Source organism: Nylanderia fulva, unplaced genomic scaffold (genome assembly GCF_048542155.1).
Source record: "Nylanderia fulva isolate GAGA-0341 unplaced genomic scaffold, ASM4854215v1 Scaffold3, whole genome shotgun sequence".
NCBI classification, from domain to species: Eukaryota; Metazoa; Arthropoda; class Insecta; order Hymenoptera; family Formicidae; genus Nylanderia; species Nylanderia fulva.
Window position 1 is genome coordinate 5,789,398 of NW_028190368.1, and position 24,662 is coordinate 5,814,059.

The 24,662-nt window shown below is 36.9% G+C and overlaps 2 protein-coding genes across 2 annotated transcripts; one reads left to right on the plus strand and one right to left on the minus strand.

The window, feature by feature from the left end:
- Nucleotides 1-1,212: 1,212 nt before the first annotated feature.
- Nucleotides 1,213-8,397, plus strand: Oatp58Dc (Organic anion transporting polypeptide 58Dc). Its single transcript, XM_029306107.2, has 8 exons — nucleotides 1,213-1,479; nucleotides 2,351-3,107; nucleotides 3,914-4,023; nucleotides 4,514-4,953; nucleotides 5,030-5,711; nucleotides 5,927-6,308; nucleotides 6,565-6,666; nucleotides 6,749-8,397. Exons 2-8 carry the CDS (start codon nucleotides 2,774-2,776, stop codon nucleotides 6,868-6,870), a joined length of 2,172 nt encoding a protein of 723 aa, XP_029161940.1. The 5' UTR covers nucleotides 1,213-1,479; nucleotides 2,351-2,773; the 3' UTR covers nucleotides 6,871-8,397.
- LOC114933495 (Organic anion transporting polypeptide 33Eb) lies at nucleotides 8,305-14,599 on the minus strand. The gene is made up of 10 exons (XM_029306114.2): nucleotides 14,225-14,599; nucleotides 13,572-13,856; nucleotides 13,008-13,217; nucleotides 12,566-12,824; nucleotides 12,300-12,441; nucleotides 11,854-12,145; nucleotides 11,396-11,585; nucleotides 10,955-11,213; nucleotides 10,295-10,739; nucleotides 8,305-10,186 (listed from the first exon to the last, which is right to left on the minus strand). Exons 2-10 carry the CDS (start codon nucleotides 13,834-13,836, stop codon nucleotides 9,243-9,245), a joined length of 3,006 nt encoding a protein of 1,001 aa, XP_029161947.2. The 5' UTR covers nucleotides 13,837-13,856; nucleotides 14,225-14,599; the 3' UTR covers nucleotides 8,305-9,242.
- Between the last annotated feature and the right edge of the window lie 10,063 nt (nucleotides 14,600-24,662).

Consider the following 24,662-nt stretch of genomic DNA (forward strand, 5'->3'; position numbering starts at 1 on the left):
CTCCATATTTCGTCTTATAAAAATTCAGCTCGAGCAATTACCCGTCAGCTATTAGCGACATAGCTGTTTGATGTGTGCCATTAGCAATGCGCGGGAATAGACGGAAGAGTTTAGACCGCGAGTGCCTGTGTGTTTGCGCGCGTGTATGTGTGTAGGTACATCACGTCGGCTTCTATTAAATCATAATGGGTCCACAATGTGAGCCTCTGCTCCCGGAGGTTGACTAGAAACGAGCTTAGGCAACGCCGTACCGAAAGCCGAGACCTCGCCGCGGTCTCCGTACGTCGCGAATAGTCCCAAGTAGGGATGCCCCGTTTCTTCAAACGGACGCCGGGCGTCCGCTCGAAGGTGGCACTTGGAAAGTTGTGCTTTCGCGTCGACGTCGCGTTTTTTCCCATTTCCACGAGAGCCGGGCGTTGTAAGAATTCGAATTCATCGACCGATGCTCGAGAGTCGCGAAGAAAATAGAAAAATAACGCTGAGTTCGATGATAATGATGATAATGATGATGATGATGATGATGATGATGATGATGATGATGATGATGATAACTGATGATGGTTGAAAAATAGGTAATCAAGTTGCCGAAGAAAAAGTACATTTAAATATAGTGACGATTATATTAATCTTTCAGCATCCTTTGCGTCAACCAAGTGTCAAATATGTATAAATATCGCGAGACCTGATAGTGTAATCCTTTGAACAAAGTTTGCTTCGCAGACGCGAAATTAAGCTGTCATCACGTTACGGTAGCAATCATTTACGTCACGGTAGATTATAAAAGTGGCGCTTTCATTCCAATGACTTTGCTCTAATATTCCATGCATCCGATTTCGCAACGACAAGAGGGCGCCGAACGCTTACCCCATTAATTGCTCTTTTTTCCTGCGTCAACTACGATATCATCCCTACTCTCGTCATTTATGCAGGTGCGGGTTATCAGATAAAGACGAGGCGAGCGAACGGTTGGAGTTTCTAGTCGTAGAAGGAGGAACGAAAGAATCGCGATCGGTCCAGGCGGGAAAAGAAGAGAAGCCCAGCCAGAGAAAGAAAGAGAGAGATATATATAGAGGGTGGGGGAATAGATTGCGAGAGACAGAATTTACCCGCTTGATAACGACACGGTGGATCATGTAGGTGAGACGAGCATAGCGGTATGTGTAAGATCTTTTACCATCGCGGATCTCTCTCTCTCTCTCTCTCTCTCTCTTTCTTATGCGATCGGTTTCTTGAGGGCGAAAAGTGGGGACTTCCAACGGGTACAGAACATGGCTTGCTCTCTGTTGCGCTTAGGCATCTCAGTTGCGGAAGAATATCGGTCGTTTTCGGACGCGAATCTATTTTTCGCGAGAAATCACATCGACTCGCGGCCGCGAAGCGATCGGTAATCGGTGGTCCACACATTTTTTTTTCTTTTTTTTAAGGGACCTTTGCCGCCGAATATTATTTGGACTTGATTGGTGTCTGTCTCGAAAATCAGTAGGTGAACTTTGTGAATTTTTCACACGAATCATGTCTAACATTATGTGATTAAAAAATTTTGATATACATGTATTAAAATTTTCGAATCACACTGTATATATGTATAAATAAATAATCTATATATATATATATATATGTATATATATACATATATACTTACATATATCCCATATATATACACACATATATATATATATGTATACTTTTTATTTACAACAATTTTGGTAAGAATATTTCATTAAAGAAACTACTGGAAATGATTTCCTTCTATATCAATGCATGACTCATCGACGTCTCATGAAAGGTTCCGAAATATTTGGTTTGTCTTTATTTTACCTCTATAATCTCTAATTATTTCTAATATCAGTATTTTATCGTAAAGCAACACTTATGAAACACTTCACAATATCAAATTACAAACAAAAAAATATAAGATGTCTTTATAAATTAAAATCCAAGATGTTTATATAAATCGAAAGATTATTGTTTGCTTCTCTAATAGAGAGTGAATGAAAAAATAATCCGTCAGACGTCGATCTGTTGTAAATAAAAGTATTTTTGGACCCATATTTATATAATTTTTTTTCATCTTTATGGTGAGTAGAATAAAATTTAAAGCATCACATATATGTATATATGCTGGTCTACATCGAGATGAAAATATAATTCAAATTAAAAATGCAGTGTTTCCTTTATTAAATTTGAACTTTCCATCTTTATATTTTTATGATAAAGTTTTCTTGATTTGATTACACAAAAATGATTTCGATAACATTGTTTTAATATTTACAATCCGATAACACTGTCTGACATTCGGTTGAAAATTGCTGTACAAATATATTGCATATAACGTATTGTCTTCGGTCAGATTCAAGGTTTAACTTCTTCCATCGCCATCGTTGCTCATTGAGCATCCTCGTAGGATAAATTAACGAGCCGCACGCGCCACACAGCCGCAGTCAACTCCCGGATCTCACGGCGTAGGTGTTGCCCGGATGCGTCCGAAACATGGAGAACACGTGATCGTGATAGAGTGAACGGGGACCGAGTGCGAAAGAGGAAGAGTAGATATTTCGTGTGCGAGAAAAAGGCGCCCGAAAAACCGAATTTGTGCGGCACGCGAAAAGCGATGCCAAGGGTCGCGAGGACGACAAAGTCACATCACCGTGCGACTTGTGATTGAGGTCAACCGAGTGAGTACGGAGACTCGGAGCCCGACTTGGGTGCTGCTAAGTGCTTTGCCAGTTGCGGCCAGGACGACGACGACGACGACGACGACCAGATCGAGAAGATGAAGAGAAACTCGAGTACGAAGAACCATGAGGAGAACGGGCCGGAGAACCTGAAGTTGCTACAGGTGCCGAAAACGTCCAAGGCGCCGTCGCCGCCCACGACGCCGACCTCGAGAGACCTCGAGGACGTCTTCAAGGAGCTGCCGATCACCGATGACACCTCCTGCGGCATTTGGTGCTTCAGGGGCCCGATCCTGCAAAAGTTCGCCAACAAGAAGGCGTACGTGTTTCTCTACGGTGTCCTCGGCTGTATATTTTCCGCTAGTTACGCATACTTCAACGGCACCATCACCACCATCGAGAAGAGATTCAAGATACCCTCCAAGACGACAGGTGCGTATTCCACGGTGCATTATTCTTCAATTTTAATCTATGGACACACTCAAAAAATTGATAAATTTATTAACAAGTTTAGACAGAAAAGGGCTAATATAAGAGTCAGGCACAGAAACTAGGCGCAACTTTGTTTTTGAAAATCTATTTTAATTAATTTAAACATTTTCGTCCTTCTGGATGATTTTCAAAAAATCGATCGATAAATTTATATTTTTATCCACATCTCCGTTTTACGTCTTTGGTAAATTCTCAAAGAGACCGAAGAAAAACAAGGAACAAAAAGCTCGTTTTCTACTTAAATTTAATGTATCAAAGTTCTTTATTTTATTATAAATTTACAAATATTTTTTACAAATATTATTCTTAAATATTATATTATGTTATAATTATAAATTTAGTTGTGCTAGAAAAATTGCGAAATTAAACATTTTATCAGCATAATAAATAAAAAATTGAAATAGTACAAGATTTAAAAAAAAATGGCATTATTTATCCTAATTTTTTCTAAACAATAAATTTACTACAATATTTAAAATTGTGCGATATATACAGCTTATCACATTTGACTCAAAACATTGTCCGATTAAAGCACAATGCACTGAGATTAAATTAAAAATTCTCGAAAAGTAGTACAGAATTGATTTGATCGTACACGTGACGACGGTGATGTCACGTGGATACTGTCAAACGAGAATGGTTATGCAATTTTTGACCACCGCGCGAGCAAGATGATCTAGAAATTTATCATGCATATGTATATATATGATCTGATGAAAACACGCGCGCTTCTCTTCTCAATACAGGTCTCATCACAGTAGGTAACGACATCTCGCAGCTTTTCGTATCCGTCGTTCTCTCGTATTACGCAGGAAGGGGTCACAGGCCTCGATGGATCGCCTTCGGTATTTACACCGTAAGTTTTTATTAACCACACTCTTCGACAAGTTTGCGATTAATTTGTGATGTACCGCGTAACATTCGCGCGCGTCATGCATCCCGATCGCATGTCGGCAAGAAATAAAAGTCAGCTGTCGACACACGCCCCGAGGAACGGAGCCGGGTATAGACGTCATAACTCACCGATTGGTCGCTTCTTAATTAAATTAGGAAGCGTTAGAATCGTAGCTACGTTCATTCATGCCTCTTGCCATCGTACTCTCGTCGTCGTATGCTTAGCTAAGCGCTTCATTCTTCGAATAGTAAAAAGGCCCTTGCGCGGAGCGCACGGATCTCTATACGTCGCACTGCGATATTTCAAGTCTATAATAAATGAGGAAAAAACACGATAATTAAAATGAGAAAAATAAATGTAAAGATTAATAAATAATAAATGAAAAATTCTGCGGCTTAGACGCAAATGATGTTCAAGCATTAAGTGTTAAAATCACTATTTATTTCATTAGGTTGTACTTTTCTGTTGTCTAACGATGCTGCCGCACTTTCTGTACGGTCCTGGCGAAGACGCCCTGTCGCTGACCAAAGAATACGGGACGAAGCAAAGTACGCTAAACTCGAGCGTGATTTCCGACAAACAGCGGAAATTTCTCTGTCTGGGAAAGGAGAATCGCGGGATGGAATGCGAGGCCGAAGATGGGAACTTTGCGCCGCAGGTGCTACTTTTCATAGCCCAGCTGGTCTCCGGAGTTGGTGGCTCCCTTTATTATACTCTCGGAGTGTCCTATATGGACGATAACATACAGAAATCGAAGACGCCGGCGCTGATCAGTTTCTCGTACTTTCTGAGAATGCTGGGACCTGCCATCGGTTATGGACTGGCCTCGTTCTCTCTCAAGTTCTACATCAGTCCGACATTAACCCCCACCATCACGATGCAAGATCCGAGGTAGAGAATTTACCCCGATAAATTATTCGATGTTTTATAAAAAAATTAATTAACATGATCTCAATTGATATTCAAGGTGGCTAGGCGCCTGGTGGCTAGGATGGATCATTTTAGCGATCCTCCTCTTTGTTTTCGCGAGTATAGTAGCCCTTTTTCCGAAGACTCTGCCGCGAGCCGCTGCTCGCAAAGTTCTCGCTCTACAACGTAACAAATCGGCCAGCAGTATCAAGCAACAGGATGAACAAGAATCGGAATTACCGGCGTCGATCCCGGACATGCTGAGAACATTTAAACGGCTGCTGACGAACACGACGTTGATGTGCAACAATCTCGCGACGGTCTTCTACTTTATGGGCTACATGCCTTACTGGATTTTCATGCCCAAGTACATCGAGACCCAGTACAAGCAATCGGCGTCTGTCTCGTCATTAATCACCGGCACGGTCGGCCTGGTGTTCAGCGCATTTGGGATCCTGCTGTCCGGACTGGTCATCTCCAAGTACAAGCCGAAGGCTAGGTGGCTGGCGGCGTGGAACGTCATGATCGGCATTATATCGGTAATGGGGATGATCTCGTATGCCTTCCTCGGTTGCTCCGCGAACGACAATCAGATCGCCATTCAGCCGAACGGAGTCCTGAAGACGCAGCTACCCTGCAACGATCAGTGCTACTGCGATTACGTCACCTATAATCCAGTGTGCTCCGAACACGGTCAGACGTTTATATCCGCGTGTCACGCCGGTTGTCGCGGCGTCAAGGTTTGATATTATTTTAGATGTAATTTTGTTGCACAGAATGATCTCGCCTGGGGGAAGAAATTGGGAGAAGCCTCTTGCAATTTTTATATGATTTTTTCAATTTTGTTAAAATTATTAGCGAATTCTTTAAAGGCGAGAATCTCCTATACATTTACATATGATATCGATAAATTTCTTAGAAGCATATTAAATTTATATGGATATGTTTTGTTTAGGTTCACAATAATGGCAGCAAAGTTTATACGGACTGCAGCTGCGTGAAAGCAAAAATGACGCGCTCGCTAGCGCTAACGTTTGACAACGTCACCTTCCCATTTTCCACTGAGCTTCCATTGAATACGACCGAACCCACTATAGAAACTCTGGGAACGGCAGTTCCGGGTTCGTGTCCGGTCGACTGTATGCAGAAATTCTACATCTTTCTGGCGGTGGTGTGTTTTTTGAAATTCAGCGGAGCAACAGGAAGAGCGTCGAATTTTCTAGTTTCCGTAAGATGCGTCGACGAGAAGGACAAGACGGTTGCTATGGGCTTTGGATTAATGATAATGAGTCTCTTCGCCTTCATACCGTCTCCCATTTTGTTTGGATTTATATTGGGTCAGTGATAAAAAATCTTCATTTATAATACACAGTCATGATAATAATCGCAGACACGTCTCGCGTTATCGAAGGCAAACACGAAGATAAAGCATGTGCTGTTTATTTATATTTATATTTTTGCAGTAGCTACATTTTATATTTTTTCAGTAGAACTACTGAATGTTTGTTGTTAATTAAAGTCATTTTCTTCTTCTGTGTTGGCCTATCTCTAGTTTTCTATTTACAGATTGATTAATATTTTATCTTTCAACAGACAAGACCTGTCTCGTGTGGGGTAAAACGTGTTCAGGAACGGGCAACTGTTGGCTGTATAACGGCGAGGCGTTGAGGTATTTGCTGAACTTTACCGCAGCTAGTGAGTATCTGATAGAATGCTAATTATAATTAGAAATATAATGATTTTACTTGTTCATTGTCATAATCTCTGTCATTTTCAGGTTTCGTAACAATCGGCACGTTATTCGACGTAGGTGTTTGGTATTTCGTCAAAGGCGTGAAGATCTTTGACGAGGAAATCGAATTGGAGAATATAGCCGAAGAGCCGGGTGAGACACTTTGAAAAATGGTTACTGATAATCAAGTTTTACCTCTTTCGAGCGTCACGTGGAGGAAAGGAAAATTCTTCGATCGAAGATCTCCAAGCAGGATCGAACGAAGAACGCGAAGCAAGCGAGAACCGACAAATAAAGACTCTACAAGTACCTTAAGCACCTCCTTAGATATTTAAATAGCAACCTTAGATAGAAACCGATCATCCATGGTGTTCGCAAGAGAAAAGCGATCGCCGATCTTTTTAACAAATTCAGATTATTGATTTTATTGTAAACTTTTATTGTATAACGGGTATGAATCAATTTGTTGTCGGCAAGGTATGGATCTTTATCTTAATTCGGACTTATATATTTGAATAAAAATGGACATTTTTTAAATTCTAATCAGTATATTCGATTTACATTAGTTAAGCTGAACGCATACTATCAGCTGTTTGTTGATTTTGAAATCGATTATTAAAAAGTTTAGAGTTAATATGAGAGCGCGCATACTTATCGATACGATTGAAAAGCTCGATGGTTTTTTGACGAAAGTGTCGATCAACTATCAATCGACCTTATATTAACAAAAATCAATCATTGATTCTGTAAATTTAAATTAATAATTTATATAATTTATATAAATTATATAATAATTAAATTAAATAATATTAAAATATATATAATATTATATGTATAATATTAAAATATTATTAATAATACTATAAATTTAATATATACATTATGTATTTATATACAAATATATTATTAATGTATCTTATATATATTATATTATATATATAATATATGTAATAAGTATTAAGAATAATTTAATTATAATATATGCATAATATACATATATTATATATTTATTATACATAAATATTATATATTTATGTAAAAAAATTCATATATAATTTATAATTCTTAGAGTGCGATTGTTGATTAACTATCTGTCGACTTTGTATGCGCGAGTCCTCGACTAAACTATTTAATCGATAAAAAAATCATTGATGCTGTTCGACATCGATTAAACAGTAGTCGATGTAAAATTAATAGTATGCGCAAAGTTTTATGCTGTCAATGAAAATGATGATTCATGTTAGTATAAATTATCTATAAAGTGAAATAATTGTACATATAACGACTATATTGTGAATTAGTAAATTAGTAAGAAACACTGTAATTTATCTCTTTTATCTCACGATAAAAATATGTATCTATCCGATTTTAAGTCACGTGTGTATGTGCGTATATGTGTGTTACCTCCGTTTGAAATATTTATTTCTCGGAGCATAATTTCATAAGGAATTTTAATCTACGCGTAAAATGTTACAACAAAATAAGAAACACGTTATTATTAACAGATAAACGAAATAATTCGTAAAATTGAGAGATATGATAAGTTTTAATAGTGTAATAAATATTCAAAAAGGGACAATCACATTCTATAATAGACAGCGTTATGTACATGCATATTTTATTTTACAAACAATATGAAAGAATATACAAAGAGTGGAAATATACCATAAAACACAAAGACAAAATTTTATTAACTGACTGATGTTTCTATTCTTAACTGAAAACATTTAAATTTACTTATGAAAGTGACTATATATTCGTCAATCGCAGGATATCAATTCTACATACATATGATAATTACAATGACCTATAATTAATACTCAGTAATTAAGAAAAGAACACATAGTTTACGCCGTGACGTACATTTGGCTTACAAATATCAAAATTAATTCGGATATTTTAAACACGATAAATGGCAGATATAACACACAGAAAAAAAGGAATCCTTGATTCTAGTATATTTTTATTCTTGAACGCTATTTGATTGATTTAAGCATAGAATGCTCTTTATAATCAAAAATTTTCATTTGCCTTAATAATAAATAAGTTTGTGTGAAGTATATTTTATCCTTAAGATATATTCTGGTTTTAAAAATCGCATATGGTAAAAACAAACTTAGTCACATTTGAACTAAGAATTATTATATATACTTGAAAGTCTTGGCAATATTTATAAGTAAATTTCAGCTTTAACCAAGAATATTTTGCACTTTGCTTTAAGGATAAATTATTCTTTATCCAAAATTATTTATATTTGGCACTATTATAAGGATAAAATATACTTGAATCAAGGCATATTTGCATTCTTTCAAGGATACTGTTTTTTCTGTGAATATATTATACGTACGCTTCTGTCATTCGGAGCCGTTAGAACCTCTTATTTCATTCGTACATATAAATTTACTGTGATAATACTCGATAGATTCTATTAATAGATTATTTATTCGTCCATAAATATTCGCGAAATCACGCGCCGCTGTCACATATATGTGTGTCACACGTTATCTGCATGTCTCGCGTGACAAAAGTCATCATAATTTCACAGGTCGGTCTGAAAGGTCGGTTTGCTCTCCTCGACAGAAGTTTTCGGACTGGGCGTCGCGCGTTTCTCGGAACGCGGGTCAGAACTCTTGTCCTGCACATCCGCCAAGCTGCTGAAGCCCGAAGAGGATTGTCCTCGAGAAGAAGACGACCTACCAGGAACCATTGCTACCAGCGGTATGCCCATCCTGTTCTCCGGTCGACTTCTCGCGTCCTCCACCGACTTCACCGATAACCGATCTTCGTTCAGAGTTTCTTGACTCGCGTTCTGCTCGTATCGATCGATCAACGACTTGACGTCCTTCGAGTGCGTCGTGTCGCCCGAGTTGCCCTTTCCTTCCGGAAATGGATCCACTATCGGTATGCCAACTTCGTTGAAGTCGCCCCGTTTGGGCACGTCGCTCTCTTGACCTTTCTTCGAGAACTCGAAGCTGCCTGTTTTCGAGGAGCCGTCCTGATAACCGTTCGGCTTTCTGAATCTGGAACTCTTGGCCCGTAGCGGATCATCGTAATGATCGGGATTTGGGAACCAGCGCTTTATGGACGAACTCTTGAACGAAGAGTGATCGTTGTCGTCGTAATCCTTACTCGGGACACGCTTCCTCGACCTCGGCCCGATGCTGCTGAGGTCGCTCTCGACGTCGGAGTCGAGTTCCAGAGGCGCGTAAGCGATCCGCGGACTCGATCGTTTCTTGCTCTCGTCGCTCGAACTGTCCAGCTCGTCCTCGGAGTCGAGATTTTGGATCGTCGATCGCGAATTCTCATTCGTCGGCAGATACGAGCCCGTCGATCGACGATCGCCTGGGCCCAATGGGCCATATTTTAAAGGTTGGCTACTTTGCGTTTTTTCCTCCTCCTTCGATGGATCTTCCGGTCTTATTGTTTCCGATGCTATTCTTGATTCCGGCTCGATAATCACTTCCACTCGTCTCGTCGCGTCATCTGCAAATTATTTATTTCAATTTATAATTTTGTTTTATTTGTTTTTATAAGAAAAATCATTATAACATTTTTACAAAATTATTTCATTTCTATAAAAAAAATATTTACCACCATTTCTTGTTTCTTGTATCGTTTCCTGTTGTTCGGTCGTGCCTGCTTGTTCGATTAGTTCTTGCAGCACAACATTTTCTGAATTCTCATCTTTAATTTCGACTTCCTCGTACAGCTGTAAATCCTTACAGAGAAACCAAAGAAGAATCTTGAACAAAAAACACAGGGACAAAAATAGGATCGTCAAGTAGCACAGATAGTCGCCGAATCTTTCACTGTCGTGTAAATGGCAGATCGCTCTTTGATTGCCCCAATATCGACACGCTTCACGTGAGACGAATTCGTAGAGGCACTTGCCCGGGGCGTAAACAAAAATCGCGATCCACGTCATCCAGAAACCTATGCTGATGGCTTTGTCTTGCTTGTAGACGGATCTCATATTGATCAATAAATCTCCTACAAACGTGGAAGCGACTAGCGCATACGCCAACAAAGATCCAAACTGAAAGGAAAAATAAATGAATAAAAAGAAGTAAAAATAAAAATAAATAAATAAAAAGAAGTAAAAATTAAAAATAAAAAAATTTTTTTTAATTTTTAAATATTCATTTTTCGCGATTGATATATAGATATCTTTTATTGTTGGGAGAAAGAAAGAACTTCCGTAATATAAAATGCTAAATATTAATTTTCAATAAATATAAACGTAGTAAGTACTTGAAAAAGCATCCAGCCAGCCTGACATTTAATCGATTCGCACGGACCATCTTTCGCTTGATCATTCCCCCATCCTGTCATTTCTTCCACACAGTTACAGCTACTGTAAATCTTGACGTTGTCGATATAAATGTTTGCGGAGCAGCCGGCATAACAAGGACTGTAATACGTAAATTTTCCCGAGCTGTCGCAAACTGGCCGAAAATCGGAATCTTTTGAGCAATGACAATTCTTGTTGCAGTATTTCAATAATCCATTGCTATAAAAATAATTGTCGATAAACTTAGATTTGTGTCTATTTATTTATTATATTAATATAACAAGAAATCTATCAGTGATATAAAATATGTTACTTTCTTATTATTATTATCTCTTCAATTTTTAACAGACGTTGAGCGTTAAACATTAAAATAATGGATGTTAATTCTAAGCTGCACTTACGAGCCTTTGTCCAAACTAACGATAGGCGGCCTGTCGCAGGTAACGAAAATCAGCGAGACGATAATTGCCACTGTTATAAGCACAATGACGAGACTGTAACTAACAATAAACTTTGCTCGTGGCTTCGCTTTGGCTAACACTAAACCACTGATGATTATGATCAGGCCAATCAGAATGGGTCTCATGATATCTAAAATAAAACATTTGTCTCACATAATTTGCAACAAATCATAGGAGGATTTATCCTAGATTTGTATATAATCATATATGTTATATCTTAAATATTCAATCTTGTGGAAAAGACTTTAATTTTATCTCTCTGTATCAAATCAATTATTAATTATTTTTTTATTGCAGAAAGTTTCGTCTTATTCAAACTGATATTGCTATAACTCGTCATGTTGAGAAATTCCATATTTTATTTTTATGCATATATTAAAGGCAACGATTAATCTTACTGGTGACCAGTCTAGATAGTAAAGGATCGCTAAATCCAAGAAGCATTCCTGTCGGTCTTGGTATGTGAAATCTGGATTCCAAGAAAATATCCTCGTGCATCATAAAATTTAGTAGTGCTATTGCATAAAATATCGTCGTCAAGATGTTGCACATCAAAATCCTATTAGTAATCAATCTGCAGAGTGACGGCCAAAAATCGGAGCTACCCACTTTCTGAATGTTCCTTCGATGAGGTGCTCGATTATTTATTGCAGCCCGATTGAAAAGTGAGGCTGCAGCTTGTTCGACAACCTATAATAGAATAAATATAATTATTAAATTAGCTGGAAAATTCTTTTTATAAAAATATGTAATAAATATATGATCGTATTATAATGTATAATATAAATTTAATATCAACTCCCAATTTTGCATTATACGGTTTTATGTAATGTTAATTAATTACCACTGAGGGCAATCTTCGGGGGAACCACGAGAGCAGCAAACCAGGAATCACCAATAATATAGATAAAATCGGAAATCCAAGCCACCAAGCTCCGATTTGATCCTGATATGAATTTATAATACCGAAACTTTCTGCGTCTATCCTAAATGCATAGATAAGTGAAAAAATAAATATACATTTTTTTCTGTCCATAATACAATTAATTTACAGTTATTTTTAATTTTAAAAAATTTTCAGATACACGTTACACAATAATAATTATTCACCGAAGACATCCCCAGGCCAAAAAGTATCCGAGAACTACTCCGATAAGCTTTACAGCGACAATTATACCGATGAAAGCGGTCACATGTTTCATTTTTGTATTATCGTCCAAATAAGAAATTCCTAGGGCAAAATATGCTACATTTGCTGCACCAGTTATGATTGATACTAAAATCAGGATGACCATAGTAAAGTAACAAGGTTCGTCCTCCTCTACGATGACCCTGGACAATGCAGAAGTGCATAATTCTGGACTGTCGTCTATAAAAGAAATTCAAGATATATATACTTTCGACGTAAACAAAAAATTTTTTTATTTACTTATAAATTGAATGCTAAAATAATTTATGTAAGTTATTAACATTAATAAAAAGTAATTTAACAAGATGAACAAATATAATTATAATTAAAAATATTCTGTTTTAGAATTTTGAACGCACTGACCGGCATATAATGACATATGAGTGACATTTTGCGTTTCCTCAATCACGCGAACGCGATGTGTTAAATGAGGTATTATCAAAATAAAGTACGAGACGCTTTGCAAAAGGGTTAAAGCTCCTATCCACGAAGCTCTGTGTATTCTATCACCCCAGAACGCTACTATTAATCCAAGAACGAAAGGTGTCAATTCTGCTACAACAAGAATCCAATCTGAAAAAGAGAATTTTCAAATATTTGAAAATTTAATATTTGATTTTTGCAGTATCAAAAGTTTATTCGTATATGAAGCAAATTTAGAAATATATTCATATTCAAAGCAATTTTAGAAAAAATGTTGCTAGTGCAAAGTTTATATTGTAATTTGTGATAAAAATAATTATGCAATTAAAGTGCAATGGTTTCTATAAAAATATTCTATAAAATTCAATAATTATTTTATACTTTTTAAATCAATATTCCTATAATTTCGCAATCATAATAAAGATGAGAAGAAATAGGTTTTATTATGTTTTTTTTTTTTTTAGAACTTATTTAAATTATAAATCCCTTTATGTGAATACGCACTCATTAAATGAGGATCAATTTGAAATCTTCTAGCTATCGTGGATCCTGTCACATGAAAGTAAGCATATCCCGCGGCTTGCACCACGCCGATCCAGCACAACAATCCCACGAAGAGTTTTCGCGTTGCAAATTTCGCCAACTTTGGACATTGCAGCTGACCGCAACCACAATCAATTGACTGGCTAGGTATTGGATTGGCCGGTCCTGATAAACCGCCCTCCACTTCCGATCCACTTCTTATCACTTCGGGAAAACGGACCGTCATATTTTCCCGAAATTGCACACCTTTTAATTAAGGTAAAATATTAATTAAATCCTTAAGACACACCCACGTTTAAACGCAGTTTTTCATTCAGTTAAGTCTTCTAAAGATAATATGTTCTCTATTACACTCTTATGAAATTTTGCACTACGGTTTGAATTATATATCTATGGTAAACGAAGTCGGAAAAAGTGCATGAATAACACGTGGCTGATATCCACTTATGTGTCATCATGAGTCACTTAATGGAATTGTAGAAGCTCCAATACATCAAGCTTTTAACGAACCGTAAAACAATTACAAAACTACATATTTGTAATAATTATTTGAAGAATAAATAGGACTAGACGAGAGATAAAAAATATCACACTGTGAAAAGACATTTACTTACGTTTATTCAGATTTGCTCTGGAGTACTCTTTGACGATGAGAATCGCACATTCATCGGTGTTAATGTTTCATTCACGAAGTACGTTCATGGTGACAACGTTGCGCGTAAAATTCCATTCTATGACAGAGATTTTCTTTCCGCCTTTTAATTCTCGTTCCAAAGCTGTGAGCTAGAATTATGTTAGCGATACAACGCACAGGCGCGGCACTACTCGACAACGAACACTGACGTTATCTTCTTAACAGATATGCCGCTGAGATATCTTCCGATAAAGTTACAGTATGTAACACATACCTATATACAGGTTATATAGGGATAGCATTACCGACACCAATGTGTCGCGCGGAGGTGCGTGCCGATTCGACTTATAATTCGCGCTGTTCGCGTTGAATAAAAAAAAAAGGATAGCCATAAGCTTTCGAACTCTTTATCGCAGTACCGTTGGTATTCGGATTGGAAACGAGTGCAATTGCATTTATCTTTGCACTTGCTCTTGCCCGGTGATAAGTTTGTGACAGATCAATCTCTTTAATCAGATAATATGGTTTCGTAAAAAATGTGTATGCTATTTCAAAATATATATATACTATTATTATCGACATGATCTAACGAACAGTTTAATAATAACGTATTTTCATTAGATCTCTCTCTCTTTAGTTAAGTTTAAAATAAAATTTATATATATATATTTTTTTATAATAATTAATATAGTACAGTATTATATAATAAAAATTCTATATATATATATCTTTTTTTCAAAAATAGAAGTAGATTTTTGATATAAAATTCTGTAATAAATTTCGATCGAATGCACATAATATTTATATATTAGATACTTTGATTCTAAAAAAATGAAATTTGAAAAGTATTCAAACAATTGAAATAAAGAGTTATATAGGTCCTGCATTTATGTGTTACGTAGATCTACATTTAAAAATAAAACACAAATAATACCATGCATAGGCTGAAGATGGAAAGACTCGAGTCGATATAAAATTCCATCTTCTAACTCGATTGAATCATTTCCGCGAAACTGGCGTTCTAGAAGTGACGAATTTCACGTGATCGAATCTTGCAAGAGGTCCAATTACGGGTACTCCGGGCGAGGCCTAGCTCCGGCTTTTCTAACGCCGAGGAAGGAGTTAGCAGCCTTAAGCACACTTAAGTCGGTGCCATAAGAAAATGACGAATGCCAATTAGCATATGAAAAGCTCTCCCTCCCCGAGCTAGCCGAGCTAGTTCCACGGCACGCTTGGCAGGGCGATCACGTTTTTGAATATTAAGGGCGGGATTACACCGAGGGCTTAATGCGCGAAATTTAGTCCGGCGAGGCCGAGGAACGAGAAAAAATCACCCTTAAGACCCTCTGCAACGGACACAGCGATGGAGCCGGTCCTAGAGATGAGACGGAGGAGCGAAGGGGTGAGAAAAAAAGGAAACGCGCGGATCTTTCAGCTTCCTGTCGGGAGACGTGCGCGTTATCATCCCCTTAAATGTCGACGATCTCTCTGGAATTACGACTTAGTGACGATCATTAAAACGTTCATTCGTCAATGACGATATAGCTACGGCGCGATTTTCAGAATAGATTGCGGTTTTAAGTATTCTTGCAAATTTAGTTTCAGAAAAACTGATGTGTATTTGAAGCACATTAAGAGTAAAATAAGAAAAAAATTTAATAAATTTTTTATCTTATATCTAATATGTTTAACAAATTATTGTATTTAATCTTTTTACACAAAATGTTTTTCTTCCTTATTATATTGAATACATTAATATATATTATAGCTATAAAAAATATATATGTATATATGAAAGTGTGTATATGTATGTGTATCTGTAATAAATACCTAGACATGAAACATATATATATATATATATGTATATCTCTCGCACGTAGGAGGATGCAACCTTTCCATTAGCAGAGTAAGTGACCAGTGCTCGCATTTTCTTTGATGTCAGTTAATTTACTAATAACATCGTTTCACGACCACCGCGTGCTCGCCCTCTAAATATTTGTACCGCCAACATATCGACTTGGCCTCATGTAATTAAGCAGCATTATTATTTGAGCGCGACCGGCTGGGAAAAAGTTCTTTTTGCACGGCCGTTCTATACTAGTAGCGCAAAATTTTCCTTCGGTTTTCGCGTTCATCAAGTATATTATTCACTTATCAGCGCAGACATCAAGCTAGAGACTATCTTCGCGATTTCCCTCAACCTCCAGTCATTCAACTCACTGCAAGGATAATACCTATAATACTGAAGATATAATACAAAAGGTTTCAAATTAAGACAGGTAATAATAAAACTATTTACTTTTATTTTTGGTGTTAATAAAAATGAAATTAAGTTTATCTAATAAAAGGTGGTATCTCATATTAGGAGACCTTTTGGTTTCGATACAAAAACTGACTTACTTTAATCAAACCTGTGTATATTAAAACTCGAACGAGATATAACTTATTAAGGTAGGATTTTTAAAACTACATGAAACGACGATTAAAAACAGTATATAGATACTTTCCTAATTGCATATATTTTGGAAATAATTAAGAAAATGTAAATGGTATCTCATAATCGGCACCTTGACTAGACCTTCCGGACTAAACTCGAGAAATCTTTTCGTTTTTTTTTGAACAAGCATAATCCTGGACGATTAGTGAACGATAGAAAACGTATCCGTACATGGAGGAAAATGAAAATCTCCATCGACCTTTCATGAAGCGGACGGTAAGAGAGAGAGAGAAAGAGACAGAGAGGGTGGAGAAAGGTTCGGCGATCTTAGCAGAGGATTACGTAGAATTAAGTCCAGGACAGGGGCGTGCCCCCGTAACACTTAATTTTTCCCTCGATTTTTTAATCTTCCGGTAAATATCGTCCGCTCCATCTCCTCCCTCTTTCTCTCGCTCTGCCCTCGTTGTCGTAGCTACCCTTATTCGCCTTTCGCGTTCTCTTACCGTCATCAAAGGAGAACCCATTTAAAAACCTCATCAATGCTTAAGCCCCCGCGCTACCATAGGAACTAATCCCTCCTATTTTAACGCAGAACGAAGAAGAAGAAAGAGAGAAAGAGAGATAGATGGATGGAAGAAAAGAGAGAGAGAGGGACGAAGTGCGCGCTTTTAAAAGTAAGACTCCGCCTTTATTAGTAGATACAACAGTTTTATTTCCACCGAAAAAGGCAAAGGAAGAAGGAAGTAGGAGATTTCGCTTCGTGTTTTTTCCTTGTCTTTCGATACCCTCGATCTCCGTTTACTCTGCTTCTCTCGTCTTCTCTCTCTATCTACCCTCTGTCTGCCTTGATTCTGGTTTGTTCTACTAACGTGAAACGTACGCGAAGTTCCCAACCCTTCAGACACGCCTAATTGGCTACTTCTATTGACTCCGAAAGTTAGCAACACGTTTTTTTTTTTTTTTTTTTTTTTTTTGAAAACGCTCCGATTAAGCAAACGCTGTTGTTTTCATCGAATTTTTGGCAATATATATTAATTTCGCATTTGTGTGAAATGTCATTCAAATTTTTCATCGCTGCATTTCGTAATTTTATCGTTCAGTAAAAATCTCTTTCAAATATTATTCCTCTTTGTAAAATTCAAATTAATCGCTTCAATGTGGAACAATTTTCTGTCAATGTAAATGTTAAAACGATCTTTATTTATCAAAATATTTTTATCAATGTCACATTTAAAAATAATATTAATGTTAATTTTTTAGCTTTAGACAATCAAACGGATCAACACGCAAGAGGGAAAAATGCCTCTATATAAACTTTCTTTGTCCGGGTAAAGCCATCATTCAAGCGAGCGAATCATGGCTCGTTGGTGTTGATCGTGCGTATGAAGCGCGGCCCGACTGTAATACGCTTTAAACTGTTAATAGAGCGCGTTGGAGGGTGTTTGCTCGCGGTTGGATCTCGAGTGTTGAGCTAACATTCATGATGAAATTAATCTGGACCGGACAGACGAACGGGGTGACATCGATTAAAAAGCCCGCTGGCTTTCGCATGAACAGTCCGTCGCATAGAGTTTGTCTCCTCTTCGTTGACCTTCGCTACCCGTTCGGCTGTAGCGATCGTTCTCGAGGACAAGTGATTATCGTCGATATAATAATATTATAGTTTGCCCAAAGTTTCATTTCAATGAAAGATATTTCACATTTATCGAAAGAATTCAATTCTGAAAAAGTTTATGTCAATTGATGTTTTCATATTATCTTGTGTATATTATTTTTATTTTCCCTTGTTTGACAATTTTCTAAAATTAATATTTACTAAATTAATATGTTATATATATATATATATATTTATTTATTATTATCGTTTATCTTAAATACCATGAAAAAGTTGCGTGAAATGAAACTTCTGTTCCGATGGTAAAATTTTTACGAAAATCTGATTCAGTAACTTGTATGATGTGCCATTCGGGTAGTAACGATCGCATTTTGCAATTGCATACCCGATTATTTTCCAATAGGATTATTACTAATTACTATGTTGCAAGAGGATGCTACTAAGTAGCGGCCGCGGCAATAACCTTCGACCTTAATAGACGGTAATGGTTTTGCGCGAATTATTCATTAGCTAATAACCGCAATAACAATAGCGCGATCTTTACGTTTCTTCGTCATTGTTTCAGTCGCTCCCATTCGTGGAAAATGAGGAGAACGCGGTTGAGGTTTCCGCCGTGAAAGCGCCGTCGAGATAACAGACTCGGTCGTGAGAAGGGAGCGAGATGGGAAAAGGGGATGGACGCTTAACATTACAATGGCCACTCGAAGTTGCCCAACCCTGCCCTCACCCACAGGAGAGCACCGTCGCGATTCGGGATTAGAAGTCTTTTATGAATCGCAGATCTTGATGAATCGTTCCTTTCGCATCGCCTTCCGATCGTCTTTACGACTTCTAAGATTTCGCGAGAGTTCATTCTTTGAGACATTATTAATAAAAACCGGGACCGTTTTTTACATAGATATCACATCATTTGCAACGGTCATGCATCTTTTCATTGATTGAATAAACGCTAAGACGCTCCGAAAACTCATTTCCTTATTGATCAGAAGAAATTACATTTTCTTATATACCAATATTTTACACAGGTGTTTTGTGGGACGAGCGTATTTTTTCAATTAGAATAATTTATGAAAAATTATACTACAACAGATGAGTTGAATTAAATAATTATATTGAATTTATTAATATATTAAAGAAATTTTTGAATATTAATAGTAAATATTATATAATAAAACTTACTTTTGACATTACAACAGAGAGCGTGAAAACATATTTCCTTTTATTCTGAGATTGATAATATCCTGACTACATTTAATAATTATTATCAACGTTTACAATTTACTTATGAAATTGAAACAAATAATACGATCAATTTTCTAAACACAACGGGAAACTTTTAACAAATTGGTACCAGAAACCCACATCTTTTGGCAAATATTTAAACTATTATTCGAATCACCCATTTAAGTATAAAATTAACACTATTAATAACTTAGTTGATCATGCTATTTTGTTATCTGATGATAGTTTCCATAATAAAAACTTATATACATATAGTCAAAAGAATTTTATCTAATAATTGTTTCTTCAACGCGGTTATAGAACGTTTTTTACACAAGAGAGTTTGTTTTCTTAAACAATCCTACGTTGTGGGGGATAAATACAATAATAAAGAATTTGATATTTCAAATTGTATCCCAATGCCGTATATCAAGAATTTGAGTAATACTATCGAGCGATCTATTGTAAAAGCAGGCTTAAACGTTATCTATACGATACCAAAGAAATTAGATTATGTAATAAAAAGAGGAAAAGACAAACTTCCCGGAGATGACTGAGGTTGTTTATAGACTTGACTGCAATGACTGCAACGCTACATACATTGGACAGACTAAAAGACATTTGTATTACACGTGCAGGCAAAGTGGCACTTTGTGTGCGTGTTTTCTGTGCGCGAGGTGGCCGATCGTACGCCGCCATCTTGCGGCAGCACGGTGCGGGAATAGCCGTGTTCAAAGTCATTGTCCACGGCTGAAGCCGTGGGCAATGACTTTGAACGCGGCTCAGCCGTAGGCAATGGCTTTGAACGCGGCTTATTCACTCACCGCGACCACACAAAGCCACTTTGCCTGCACTTGTAATACAAAATAGTATGTGTATCATGTGCGGATTGACAATTGTTCACTCGTGTGGGATGGTCGCACTCGCCTTCGACTCGTGCGTCCATCCCCCGCACTCGTGACCAATTGTCAACTTTCCGCACTTGATACACAATATACTATTAAATACTCGTATGAAGGAACACATGGATAACATAAAAGAGCACAATAGTAACCATAACGTAATAAGCAAACATAGAAGTGAATTTTTACACGACTTTAAATGGACAACCTTTAATATTTTACATCGGGAAATAAACATACGAGAAAAAGAGAGTTAGCAGAAATGTTCTACATTAAAAAATTTAACAACACGATCAACTTTAAGAAAGACACAGAGAATTTAAATCCTATATGACTTGGTTATTAAGGCTGCTTAGTTAGTTCGTTTTCTAATATCACGACGTTAATGTCCAACAAACGTAGGACGAATTTTAGTATGAATTTTATTATGTAGAAGTGTGTCAATTTATTTCTTAGCAGACTTGATAAGGACCTGAACTAAGGTCGAAACGTTGTCTGAATTTTGAATAAATAACTAAATAATAACATTGCCAGTTGTGATCGGTTTATTAACACATTTTATATTTCCTTTTCTTTCAGAATGTGTCTTAAAATCGTTTGAGATAAAGAGAAAAATCTACCAAAAGATAAGATGCAATTTAATTCGATCAAAAACTGGCTATTCATTTATTGAAAATAAGTACACACTACGTTTCGACCCACATTGTGATCCTTTTCAAGTGTTGTTCTTATTCAGCAATTACTGAACAACTTTCACGTTTCTATTTTTAATTAATGTAATTGCTGAATAAGAACAACACTTGAAAAGGACCACAATGTGGGTCGAAATGTAGTGTGTACTTATTTTCAATAAATGAATAGCCAGTTTTTGGTCGAATGAAATTGCATCTTATTATTTGTGAAAATTTTATCACTGGCGATCAACAATTAATTGTAAAGATTTTTTATTTGCACTCTACCAAAAGACTTTTTCGGAGGATCTTACGCACTCTCCGGGGCTCTTCTCTCTAAAAATAACCATCAGGAATCGAAAGCGCGACGATGGGTAGAGAGGGTAGAGATTGCATGGATGGGGTAGGCAGCCGGGGAGTTTTCCTTCTCTCTGCGGGTTTTTCAAATAGAAATAAGAGTTTTAAGAATCAACATACGCGTGGCGGCGGTGTACGCAGATCAAAAGGCGCGCCGTCGATAATTGGTAGAAATCTTTTCGCCCACCTCTGCTTCCCCCTCCCCCACCCTTCCCCACGAAGATTCCTCCATCAGATCTCGAACCATCCCTCCTACGTCTTCGTTTGAGGATTATGCACATTTCACGGTGGTCGCGACGGGGAAACATGGATGGCATATTTATTTTGTCTCCTCGAAGCTCAACGCAATGCTCGAAGACGAGCGGAAGGGATGAACGGGAACGACGAGATCGAGGGTGGTTTCCACCCGTGCGGTCTCACGCAGCGAGAGGGTATAACGCGCCGAATGTCTTTGCTTACAATTTTATTTATATGTCTTGGAAGGCGAAACTCTCTCGCGAAATGATACAGAAGTCAGTCAGTGGAAGAGGAAACGTTTTTTTCTTCTTTACAGAGCTGATTGATACCGCTTTTTGTTGGATCGAGTTTACTTATCGAGCTCGTTTATTTTTAGAAATTCGAACGAGGCGTGACTCTCGTCGTCAATTGTGTCATTACATTTTATAATTGCGTTACGTTATATATAGGTGTTATCGAGATTCGCAACCGACCTCCTAACCGAACAATTAGCGAGAGATCTGTTTCGCGACAAAATTACATAGAATGACGATTCGAGGAATAGAATATATAAAAATGCTCATGCTTTAAAAATGCGTTGATTTCGTTTTTTAAAAAAATAGCTTGACGTAGTTTTATGCGAATAACTGTGTTTCTGTATAGTTTTATTATATTGACAGTTATGAATAATTGATTGTTAATTTCTATTAATCTTTAATTTTAAATGATGCGCTGAAGAAGGTTGAAAAAGGCAACCGAAACGTTCGAATTGATTTCTGTCTAATATTTTATGTTATAAATCTTTTTCCACAAATAAATATTAATGAAAGAACTTAATTAGCTTTTATTGCCTTATATATATATATATATATATATATATATATATTAATTTTTAAAGAGCTGTTACAAATTATATTATATGTATATAGGTGTACGAAAAAATTGTCTTGAGAATTTTTCAGAAATCAGACGCGATTGTGATATAATAAAATATTGTATTCAAAGATGATATTCCGAGGATTAAGTTGCAAAACTAGGAAAAGGACTACTAATATAAATCTCATTAATAATATACGGCTCTTCTCTCGGTGTTCGCGTAAAGTTTGCTCCGTACAACTTAGCATATTACTGCCCCGAACCGTTCTTGTAAAGTTCGCATAAAACTTCATCTTCATATTGTTCCGGAAATCCTCTCTTCTTACGTTATATTGTTATATTTCAGATTAACACGGCGAAAAAATATCCGTGCACAAATCCTATCTCGATCTAGAATTATTGAAGGAAAACGTAAGCTGCGTGAATAAAAATGCTTCCTCGTAAAGGGTTAAAAAGAATCTTCTTAATTTTGGGACGTAGATTCCCAAGAAAAGAATGGGACGGACGCAGGAAGGGGTTAACTTCTAATTGTTTTGTTAAATGACGCGCGAGTAAGAATCCCTCCGAGGACTTAAGCCCCAAAGCGAGCGCCAGAGCAGTGGTTTCAGTTCATTTCGCGTTCTCTCTTTTACTTCCGCGTCCGTTTCTTCTCCGTCCTGTCCTTCTTATTCCCCATCGTTCCTCCTACTCTCCGCCGCCTTAATTCTTAGCTTTATTCTCTTCTAAGACTCTCTCTTAATTTCTTATTTCTCCCTCCACGCCGATCCCCCGTCCGCTCTATATCCTACCTTTCGCAATTTATATCCGAAGAGGAAGAAAGACAGGTCGCGCGGCGTAGAGAGAGAGAGAGAGAGAAAGGTCACTGAATGCCGGGCTTAAGCAGACAATGCTTCGCTTTCAAACGGCGGCTTCGAAGATCTTTCTTTCGCATTAGATACTTTAATTCTTTAAACGTGTCCTGCCGCGAGGCAAGCGATACCCTTCCTCGTTACAGACGTCCTTTTAAAACTCCGCTCCGATGAGCTCGCAGTATTAATTTTGTTCCACGATGTTTTTCTGTGGTTTCGTAATTGAAGTGGCAGCCGAGGAGACTCTACGTTGTCCCTCTTTCTTTTACTCTCTTCTTGAAAGATAGTCTACATAAGTATAATATCATAAATGATTATTTTTTTAAATCTGCAGAAATTGACAAGCTTTTCTCTTCTCTCTTTAGCCCGCTTGTAATTTTAAATTTATTATTTCTAGACATATTTTTATTCGGAGGATATCGCAGATAATCATCGGAGGTTCTTCGATATGCATGTAAAATGTTATTAATTGAACGCATGTGTAAAGTTACATTGAATTGTATAAACAAACTCTTTTGAAAGATAATCTATACATACGTATAATATCATAAATTATTATTTTTTTAATTCAGCAGAGATTCACAAGCTTTTCTATTCTCTCTTCATCCCACTCGCAATTTTAATTTTATTTTTTCTAGACACATTTTTATTCCTAGGATATCGCAGATAATCATCGGAGGTTCTTCGATATGCATGTAAAATGTTATTAATTGAACGCATATGTAAAGTTACATTAAATTGTATGTATGTACGTATAATATCATAAATTATTATTTTTTTAATTCTGCAGAAATTGACAAGCTTTTCTCTTCTCTCTTCATCCCGCTCGCAATTTTAATTTTATTACTTCTAGACACATTTTTATTCCTAGGATATCGCATATAATCATCGGAGGTTCTTCGATATGCATGTAAAATGTTATTAATCGAACGCATGTGTAAAGTTACATTGAATTGTATAAACAAACGAATGTACGAGACGGCATAATTCCGCGAACATCAATTTTGCAGTAGTACCAAAACTCTGACAACAATGACAGAACCGGGCGACTACAACATTATTACTATGACGACTAGGAAGCAACTGTAACACCCGAGGCTTACCGGGAGGACGTTAGCAGCAGCAGCAGGCGGGAACTATCGAGTAACTGTCAAATGTTCCCATACACGTAGGTAGGTAACAGGTCAATTATCAAACCCTTCGCGTATGTTAACGGAGTTTTGACCTTGTAGAGCCTGCGCGACAAGACGTGACACGCGTTGTGTCCATTGAACA

Excerpts from the sequence above, each read along its gene's own strand:
- Oatp58Dc (XM_029306107.2), top strand. The coding sequence starts at position 2,774 with ATGAAGAGAAACTCGAGTACGAAGAACCATGAGGAGAACGGGCCGGAG. Across the intron at positions 5,712-5,926 it reads CCGGTTGTCGCGGCGTCAAG|GTTCACAATAATGGCAGCAA; the intron begins GTTTGATATTAT and ends TGTTTTGTTTAG. Across the intron at positions 6,309-6,564 it reads TTTGTTTGGATTTATATTGG|ACAAGACCTGTCTCGTGTGG; the intron begins GTCAGTGATAAA and ends ATCTTTCAACAG.
- LOC114933495 (XM_029306114.2), bottom strand. The coding sequence starts at position 13,836 with ATGACGGTCCGTTTTCCCGAAGTGATAAGAAGTGGATCGGAAGTGGAG. Across the intron at positions 12,442-12,565 it reads TTGGCCTGGGGATGTCTTCG|GATAGACGCAGAAAGTTTCG; the intron begins GTGAATAATTAT and ends CTATGCATTTAG. Across the intron at positions 11,214-11,395 it reads GTTAGTTTGGACAAAGGCTC|CAATGGATTATTGAAATACT; the intron begins GTAAGTGCAGCT and ends TTATTTTTATAG.